Source organism: Phlebotomus papatasi, unplaced genomic scaffold, assembly GCF_024763615.1.
Source record: "Phlebotomus papatasi isolate M1 unplaced genomic scaffold, Ppap_2.1 HiC_scaffold_452, whole genome shotgun sequence".
Classification (NCBI taxonomy): domain Eukaryota; kingdom Metazoa; phylum Arthropoda; class Insecta; order Diptera; family Psychodidae; genus Phlebotomus; species Phlebotomus papatasi.
The window spans coordinates 1-10021 of NW_026604654.1; the positions used below are offsets into that span (position 1 = coordinate 1).

The 10021-nt window shown below is 36.4% G+C and overlaps 1 protein-coding gene across 1 annotated transcript; it reads left to right on the top strand.

Moving 5' to 3' along the window:
• Positions 1-6168: 6168 nt before the first annotated feature.
• Positions 6169-6966, top strand: LOC129809213 (uncharacterized). The gene has a single exon (XM_055859030.1). It carries the CDS (start codon positions 6169-6171, stop codon positions 6964-6966), a length of 798 nt encoding a protein of 265 aa, XP_055715005.1.
• Positions 6967-10021: the final 3055 nt, after the last annotated feature.

A 10021-nucleotide genomic window follows, 5' to 3' on the forward strand; every position in this document is an offset into this window, starting at 1 on the left:
CTCACGCATCTTTTGGGATTCTGGGTGCCACTGAGTAATAGTGGGAAAATATAGATGTCCTGGGAAAAACATTTTTTTTCTAATTATTTAGAAATAATAAAATTCTTGTGGATGATTACAAAAGGACGCTTAAATTTAAGACCCTTTTTTTCTAGAATCCGATTAAATTCTGGGCTAAAATAATCTTGATAAAATGATGAAATGGGCATGCAGGATATAACTGCGATCGAGAAGAGTTTAAGCATCTTATAACTGCGAAGAGTTTAAGGAGGATTTAGTGAATTTTATTTCATTCAAGTGTTGGAGAATAATAATAATAATAATATATAATGCTGGCACAATATTCCATGAAGGATCTAGGCCTTGCCACAAGGAGATTTATAGAAACGTTTTATTTTTTTTTTTATACGGGATGTGATTATCAGTCTCATGCCCCATGGAATCAAGTGCAGTGTAGCTTACTGGATACAATTCGAACATTTAATGCCAAGAAAATTCCTGGTGACCTAGGGGACTCGAACCCGGAACACTTGCATCATAGAGCGAGTGCTCTACCACTTGACCCATTGAGTGTCCATTGAAGGTGTGGGAGAATATAAGAAGTTAAATGCTATGTTTCAGTTAATATTTTTCGTAGTCAGGGAGTTCAGGGGTAGGTTTTGTTTCTTTTTTGTTTAGCAGAAACATTTTCTAAGAACACAAATGACTCGGATAAGCATGTGATCAATATTCCGATAATTGAAACGACAATAGTTTTATTATTATTTTTCTTGGAGGCTTCCAGAATTTTGAAAATTCAAAAAGTATTTGGTAAACTTCTTATGTCGTCAATTTGTTTCTTTAATATTTTGAGATGCTTTTCTTTTTTACTAAAAGTTATTAGTATCCTTTTATAGGAAAGTCCATGTAGAAGGCTTGTAAAGGCTTGTAATCATTTATTTGTTAAATGGCGTAGAAAACGTTAATAGAATTTACAGGGAACAGATATTAGTGATGGACGATATCATTAACGGCTTGGCATCTATTTTATGCAGGGATTCTTTACTGCATATGCAATAAGTTTTGTTTTCTGACTGCAGGAATATTGAATTAAAGTATCATCTTTTACGATACACTAAATCTAAATCTTGCATCTGAGTCCAGTAATTTCTTTCAAAGGTGTTGGATACATTATCATGGTCATTGGTTAGTTATTATTTTACGAAAGGGTGCGTGAAGTGGGTAAACTCTTTTAAATTGTATATGCGGGTTTTCTCCAGTACAGTACGTTAATTGAACTGTTCTGTCTTCAAGGTAAAAAATAGTAATATTGTCAGGTAACTGATATTATTTATTAGTTATAGATTAAAATTGAAGCAAAAATTCTTATGTGTTATAATTTACTAAAATTTTTATATAATTTAAGAATTTTTGTTCCATTGTATTATTGCAAACTTAGCTCTTGATCTTGATAGTTTTGAATATTTTCGCAAATATGAGAAATATTTCTGTATAAATGTATTTTTTTTAGCTTCAGATACGAATCCGGACTTTATATTGAAAATCTTTAATTTTTAAATGACTTAAGTCTTCACATAATATATGAAAATGAATTTATAATGCATTATTCCTTACAGTATTTCCGATTTTTAAAACAAACGAAAGAAGATGACAAATATTTTCAAATAAAGCTTCACTTTTACAGGTGAACTTTTTTACTGCAATTCAATTTAATATTTTATTATTATTGTTGGAAACGCGAGCGCTAACTGGCGAATGAATTTGAAAGTTTATTATTGTTATTGTCAGGAGGCGTCGACCTCGAGGCAGACCCAGGACAAGGTGGCTGAATTAATTTCAGAATCTTGCTCTGGAGCGCCTTTGGATCGAACCTAAACATCTTCCTGTTTTGGCGCAGGGTCAATTAGTGTGGGCTGCTAAATTGGATGTCATGGACTCACGACCATAATAGGGATAAGCGGTTGAACATGATGATGTTGATGATTATTATTATTAATTTTTGGATAGGTTTAACTGTTGCTTGGGAGAAGATCTAGCTAATTCTTTAGTCAGGAAAAAGAGTTATTTGACTTCGTAGGTTAATTTGAAGAATTTCAGTATGGCGATAGTATGAATTTTGTTAACTAAATTACAAGTTGTAAACTCATAAAATAGCTTGAGATTTGTGGAAGCAAACGAAGTCCATTTGAGATTTAAGTAAGAATTGAATTATCTAGTCTGAAGAAATTAATTGAAATGTGGGTTTATGTTGTAGTGACAATCAACGCGCAAACTAGTTACTCAGTCATTGAGTCAGTCGCCATTCTGTTTCAAGTCATTGGAGTTTATCACGAGTGAACCCAATGAATCCCTTGATAAAAAAACAAATATAGCTTACTAACTCTTGAATTTATTTGACCCAGAGGACTTGGTCCTTAATAATTTTTTGTAATGAAAGAAATGTCATACTTTAGATTTGAAAATACATTTGATCTTAGAACTCTTCTCACAAGGGAGAAATTGAAACGGTATTACTTAAATCTGAAATTCGAATATAAGTTAGCTATAAATAGGAAACTTCTTTTTTTTAAATATACTTTATTGAAATAAAGTGATTGAAGACTTGTGAAGTATCAATTCTTACTCACGGATTGCAAAAGTCTTCGCAACATCCAGACATTTTTGAATGCTTTAATGATTTTGCTAGTATTTCTAAAATCTTTTTTGGAGAGATTTTTTTTTTAAGTATATTTGTTTGAATTTCAGTTCGATTTATTTCAGATAGAATTAAATAGAGTTCTCAGAAAGGTAAAATGTTTTCAAGTTTTCTGTAACAAGGAGAGGTTTTCAAATGTGAAAATTGTTGAGAGTTAGTGTTAAAAATAGTGCTTTGGTATTGTTCGATTCCTGATTTGTTCTTAAAATGTTCACTACACCATTGAAAATTATCAATTCTTCCTTTTGCGACGGCGGAATTTCCATTTTTCAGACCCGAAACTATCTTTAAAATTCACATTTTTGTAAGGTTTGGGCATTTCTTTTTGATTTTGGCTGTGGAGTTGTTCATGATTAGAAGATTTTAATTGATGTGGAGTTTTTTGAAAATTTGAATTTCGTAAGAGGACATGTTTAAGTCCTTATTAATTGCATGAATATTGGAAGCTTTAGGTCTCTGTTTGAAACTTTCAGTTATGAAAGCATCTTTCATGTGGTTTTCAACCTTTTCAACAAACAAGTTTCTTATGTCTTCAATTGTTTCACTTTCTTCAATTTGTTCCTCTAAGAAATTCTTATCAAATATTTTCGTAAATGCATTGAATTCTTCATTATACGTTTTTATTTGCTTAATATTGTTCTGTTTTTCTATTTTACAGAGCTTTTCATCAATATTCATTTCATTTTGAATACTAGTTTTCATTTTATTTTTATATTTTGTTTCATAGTTTTCATCTGATAAGAATATCTCAGGTATTTTAAAATTGTCGTTAAACTTAACAATGGTGTTTAAATTTCTGAAGAAAACTTGTCTGTCGTCCATATCTACAATTGCATTTAATTGAGATAGGACATCATACCCAATTATACCATCATATATAATGTTGTGTCCAAAAGGTAGAATATTCACTGTTATATTAAAATCAGGCGAATGATCGTTAAACCACATTGAAAGGTTAGCTGAACCGATTGTTTCAATAGATCCTTCGGTAATTCCAATATATGGAAGTAATCTGGTATTTTCATTTAAACAATCTGCTTTTATAAGAGAAGATCGAGTACCAAGATCAATTAATAAGGTTAGGGGTGCATAATTTCTTGAATCTGTACAATAGACTTCGATGAGTGGTACAGTTTCTGCATTGTTGACTGAAGAGATGGAGTTATTAATAAATTTTTCTGGCCATTCATTTATTCTTGGGCTGTCAACGCTTTCCCAAGCGGCCGGGATGTGTTTAAAGACATCTCCTCATTGTAAGGAATAAAGGAAGAATGACAATGATCGTCTTCGAAATATTTTGGCGGGTAATATTCTTCACTCAGATGTTCGAAAGCCATATAAGCCCCTATTGTATTTCTTTTGGAGTTGCTTGGATAGAACGGTGTATGACACCGTGTTGGGTCTACCTGGCTACTTCTTGGTTGATCATTGTTATAGGGGGGTACTCGTTGATTAGAGAGATGGTTTGAAATATTTCTGAACGGAGTTTGTGGAACGAAAGCATGATTGTTTATATTCCCGCTTTTGTAATTGGGTTGATATTAGGACTCAATATTGTTCCCCGTCATTCTTGGTAGAAATGACCTTGGATACATACTTTCAGCGATGCGTGGGTAAGAATTCCGAGTGTAGTTATTATTGTAACGGGTGACTCCGAAATTTGGGGACATATTCTGCCGCGGAATTTCGTTACTTTTGTCAATCTCGTTAATTGAATAACCCGCTCTTCTGAGACGATTTTCAGTCAAAACAATCGCGTGTTGTAAGTTATCCGTCTTTTCAGCACGTATTAAAATTCGTATCTCTGGGTCAGCTATTGCATTTGTCAATGTTTCAACTGCAAGAGCATTGAGAGACGTTTTAATTTTCTCCGGGATGTTTTTCTGCCCAAATTCAGACGCATATGCATTGATGGTAATATTGAGACTTTTTTGAATTCGTTGCGTGAATTGCTTAAATGTCTCTTGGGATTCCTTCTTACATGTGTATAAGTTTTCCCTTGCCTCATCTATCCCTATACTTCTATAAATAGTATTCAATATATAACCTTTGAGTTGGTCATATTTGTCTAACACACTATTATCATTGATTTCATCATATATTTCTACACTCATTTTACTAAGTAATAATGACGTGAAATATTGATCCATTTTTGGATCTTTTTCTATATCGTATAGGGAATAGGTAATGTCCGCGTTCTTAAAGAATAATTGTATCGACTTACGTTTGAGCTCTGGAAAGGCTGCCACACGTTGATCCAGCCGCATAAAGGGTGCTCCATTCTTGAAGTCTTCCTGCATGTTGGGGCTTGGTGTATGGAACTCTTCTTGAAGAATATCAGTTGTCTGCGTCGACTCTTCAGTTTTTTCCAGGAAGAGGGCTCACTGGTTCTTCCAAAGATGACGTTGGAGACTGACTATGTAGCTCTGGCTCTTTCTTTGGAATGGGGGTGCGATACAAGCTTCGTCCGGGCTGAATTTCGGAGTATTCCCAGAAGGCGAGTTTTTCAGGAGTTTTTAGTATCTCCTCCTCAGGTTCCTTCTGGTCAGAGGGATTTTCCGCTGGAAGGCTTATCTGGCTGGGAAGTAATTCCTTCTCAGTGCTTCTCTTTCGGTTTTCCTCTGCAAGTTCCTGCTCTTGAACGACGTCACACTCAATATTTCTATTGCGAAGTTCAAGAATTTTTGGCTCAGTGGGCATCTACGTGCTGATGGGCCCTTGAGAGCCTCTGGTCTTCCTGTCTATCGGTTCGTTGTCCTCACGGGGTGATAAAGTGTTTTAATCACTTTAATCACTTCCCGGGCGAAAACACCAATGTAGTGCCGTGGTTTTTTAGGAAATTGAAAATTTTTCTCTAAGTACACGTCCACCTCAGGAAATCCTCCAGTCGGATCGGTCCAGCAGATAGTGAATAACAAAAGGTATTGGCACCAATAGTATTTATTTCACTCCTTTGGATTACAACCAGTGCTCTCAAGAGAAGTCACTGGCAACTGAACAATTATACTAATTTCGGCAGCCCTTTTATACCAGAATCTCAGCTATAGAAGACACTATTCTCCAATCATTGAACCCTATTTTTCTTACTGCTGTTTGCGTTATTCCCTTTTTTATTTTACTATTGGTTGTGTGCTATTTTTGGCTCTATTTTTTGTACTGCATCTGCACCCACGAGATGTGGACATCTCATAAATTATGATCGTAAATTATCTCTGCGCGATGGCTTCTTATTTTTTTTGTCATTCTCCAAGTGAGAATTTCTCCATCGAACTCTTTTTAATTTGTCTTTGGTCTTGATCTTCGTCAAATCCCATAAATTATCTTCGCAGAGTGATCCATAGAATATGGATCATTACAAATCATCTTAAATTCCATCAAATAATTTTACAGAGTGATCCATAAGATTTGGATCACTACAATGGAGGAGTGTGATTGGGAAGAACGGGGATAAGAATGTGAACCCGAACAGTAAAATGTTGCTGGATTTCCGTGCATTCAATGGTTATTCGATCATGAATACCTTTTTCCAGCACAAGGAGATTCATAAATACACCTGGGAAGACACAAAACGAGGACTTAAGTCAATAATTGACTTTGTCCTTGTTCCCGGTGTTGATAGAAGAATTGTCCAAGACGTTCGAGTTTTTAACAGTGCTGAACTGTCAACTGATCACCACCTGCTCTTTGCAAAAATTAACCTCAACGAAGATCCTCCCGCTCTACCTAAGGGTAAGAGCAAAGTGCTTAAATGCATTAGGTGGGAGAGTCTCAAGAAGAAAGACGTTGAGGAAAAATTTGTGAAGGGCATACAGGAAAGATTTGAACAAATTCCACAGTCTCCTTCTGACATAGAGGCTGAATGGGCCTGCTTCCAAACAGCCATTTTGTCCTCGGCTACAGAAGCTTATGGCGTTAAGCGTATTAATGTGACGAACAACGTGAAACGGTCATCTTGGTGGGGAACACCGGGAGTAAAGGGAGCCGTTGGAGAGAAAAAGAAGGCTTACAAGTTGTACATACAACGTAAGGATTCTTATTCTCGTGATCGTTATGTTGAAGCGCGAAAGGCTGCAAAGCTCGCAGTTAAAGCCGCTAGAGAGGAGGCGTGGAAAAAGTTCGGTGAAAAGCTGGAGCTCGACCACAGGATGGCAAACAAAACTTTCCGGCAAACAGTCCGAAGACTCCGAGGGAAGAGAAGCAATTCCATCCAAAGAGTAAAATCCAAGGAAGGAACTCTTTTGACCAAAGAGGAAGAGGTCTTAAGTCGCTAGAAAGAGTACTTCTCAAAACTGCTCAATCCTCAACAAGGCACTGATGATGACGTATCTACAAGTAAAGGCAGGGAAGAAAGTAGTCCTTCAGAGAGTGAAGTCCTGTATGCAATTAGTAAATTGAAGGATGGAAAAGCTGCAGGAATTGACGAGATACGTCCCGAAATGCTGAAACTTATGAGTATAGCGGGGGCCAGTAGGCTCACGCGTGTCTTTAAGGTGGCATGGAAAAGTGGGTGTGGGAGAAATACCTTTAAGGAGAAAGCACAATAGCATGAGATCCTGCTCCAATCAGCCTTGATAAATTAGTCAGTACACTACCTTTAAGAGAGAAAGAGGATGTATGAGAATCCTACTACAACCAGATGGAGACTTGCAGCTTTACTACGATACCTGTTGGGGAGAAAGGGGGGGCTTAGATTACAATCCGGGTCGAAATGACCGGATTCCCAATCTCAGCCTTCCAGAAAGATGCTTTACTTCTCCAAGACTTTATTTTCTCCGATCTCACGCACTTCAACTCAAAATAATAGCCTTTTTAAATTTGACAATAACAGTTTGTAATAATTATTTGGAAAGATTGATTATAAATAGGATAAATTTGCATTAATTCACTTGACAAAAACCTTCCGCGTGTCTTTTACTCTTCAACGTGTGTGCTAGAAACATTTGACATAACACGACTGAACTTTTTACCCAAACTTCCCTTTACCCAATTCCACCCGGCTGAACCAATGAGCAGTTGCTCAATAATTTCCTCACAGTGGGACAGCACCAAAGGACTGCCAAATTGGGGTTATTGTGCTCATTTTCAAGAAGGGAAATAAGAAAGATTGCTCCAAATATAGGGGAATTTCCCTTCTGAGTTTGCCTGACAAAGTGTATGCCAAAGTCCTTGAGAGAAGATGCCGAGAAATAGTCGAACCCAGACTGGGTGAGGAACAATGCGGTTTCAGGCCTGGTAGAAGCACCACGGATCAGCTTTTACCCTGAGGATGATTGTCGAAAAGGCTTGGGAGTATGCAATTCCACTCTATGCTTGTTTCACAGATTTGGAAAAAGCATATGACCGAGTACCGACAGAACAACTTTGGGATGTACTGCACGAGTACGGACTGATAAATTTTGATCACTAAAGAACTTCAATAAAATGTAGGTTAATGATGTTATAGTCACTTTTGGTTTATAGTAGTTTAATCGTGTAAACCATTACGGCCAACGCACAATAAGTTTTATTTGTAAACATGTTTTCGAAATATCGAATGAAAGAGCTCGAGATGATTAGATATACATTTCATTCACTCTTATAGGAAATTTTGAAAACATGTTTATAAATAAAAGTTATTGTGCGTTAAGCATTATTCTGTAAAGCTAGATACTTAGTCATTTTTACTATTTTCATACAAAATACAGGAAAAAATAATGGAAATTGCAGAGCTTCTCGATGTCACATCAATGGCCATTTATTTGATTTTTTTTATAAGTTAACTGTTAAGATAGTTAAATATTTTAGCTAATTACCACTGAAATATCTTACATATTAATTAACTTTATGCTAGTGAACTATTACCTGAAGTCTATAATCTGCGCAGTTCTGTCTAATTATCCTAAAACTACATAAGTTTAACTCAAAAACACATTTCGTCAAATCTATGTGGCTAAACTTATGTTGCTTCTTCAACTTTATCGATGCCATACTCTTTTTTTCACATTTTGTTATCAAATTATGGTAGATCTTCCTCCTTTTCACAGTGCGTCTATTTATTTAAGTGATCTCATATCTAGGCTTCAATTCTGTACTATAACCTTGCGTATGACTATATAGACGTCGGGTGTTGTGTCGTATTGTAGTGATCCAAATCTTATGGATCACTCTGTAAAATTATTTGATGGAATTTAAGATGATTTGTAATGATCCATATTCTATGGATCACTCTGCGAAGATAATTTATGGGATTTGACGAAGATCAAGACCAAAGACAAATTAAAAAGAGTTCGATGGAGAAATTCTCACTTGGAGAATGACAAAAAAAAAATAAGAAGCCATCGCGCAGAGATAATTTACGATCATAATTTATGAGATGTCCACATCTCGTGGGTGCAGATGCAGTACAAAAAATAGAGCCAAGAACAGCACACAACCAATAGTAAAATAAAAAAGGGAATAACGCAAACAGCAGTAAGAAAAATAGGGTTCAATGATTGGAGAATAGTGTCTTCTATAGCTGAGATTCTGGTATAAAAGGGCTGCCGAAATTAGTATAATTGTTCAGTTGCCAGTGACTTCTCTTGAGAGCACTGGTTGTAATCCAAAGGAGTGAAATAAATACTATTGGTGCCCAATATATTTGTTATTCATCATCCGCTGAACCGATCCGACTGGAGGATTTCCTGAGGTGCACTTGGAAAAAAGTTTCGATTTCCCAAAATACCATGGCACTACAATATAGCTAAAAGTAAAAGATAACCTTAAAAAAATAATGCCCAATGCACAATACCTTTTATTTAGAAAACGTGGTTTTGGCATTTGAGTGAGAATGTAGTATATATAGTGTAAATGACTTGACTCACCTGAAGTGTGAATGTGGATGATATGGTCGTGAATGAATGGTCACTTCCCTCCTTCCCCTGGTATGGTTTGGTCACCTGAAGTGTGAATGTGGATGGTATGGTCGTGAATGAATGGTCACTTCCCTCCTTCCCCTGGTATGGTTTGGTCACCTGAAGTGTGAATGTGGATGATATGGTCGTGAATGAATGGTCACTTCCCTCCTTCCCCTGGTATGGTTTGGTCACCTGAAGTGTGAATGTGGATGGTATGGTCGTGAATGAATGGTCACTTCCCTCCTTCCCCTGGTATGGTTTGGTCACCTGAAGTGTGAATGTGGATGATATGGTCGTGAATGAATGGTCACTTCCCTCCTTCCCCTGGTATGGTTTGGTCACCTGAAGTGTGAATGTGGATGATATGGTCGTGAATGAATGGTCACTTCCCTCCTTCCCCTGGTATGGTTTGGTCACCTGAAGTGTGAATGTGGATGGTATGGTCGTGAAT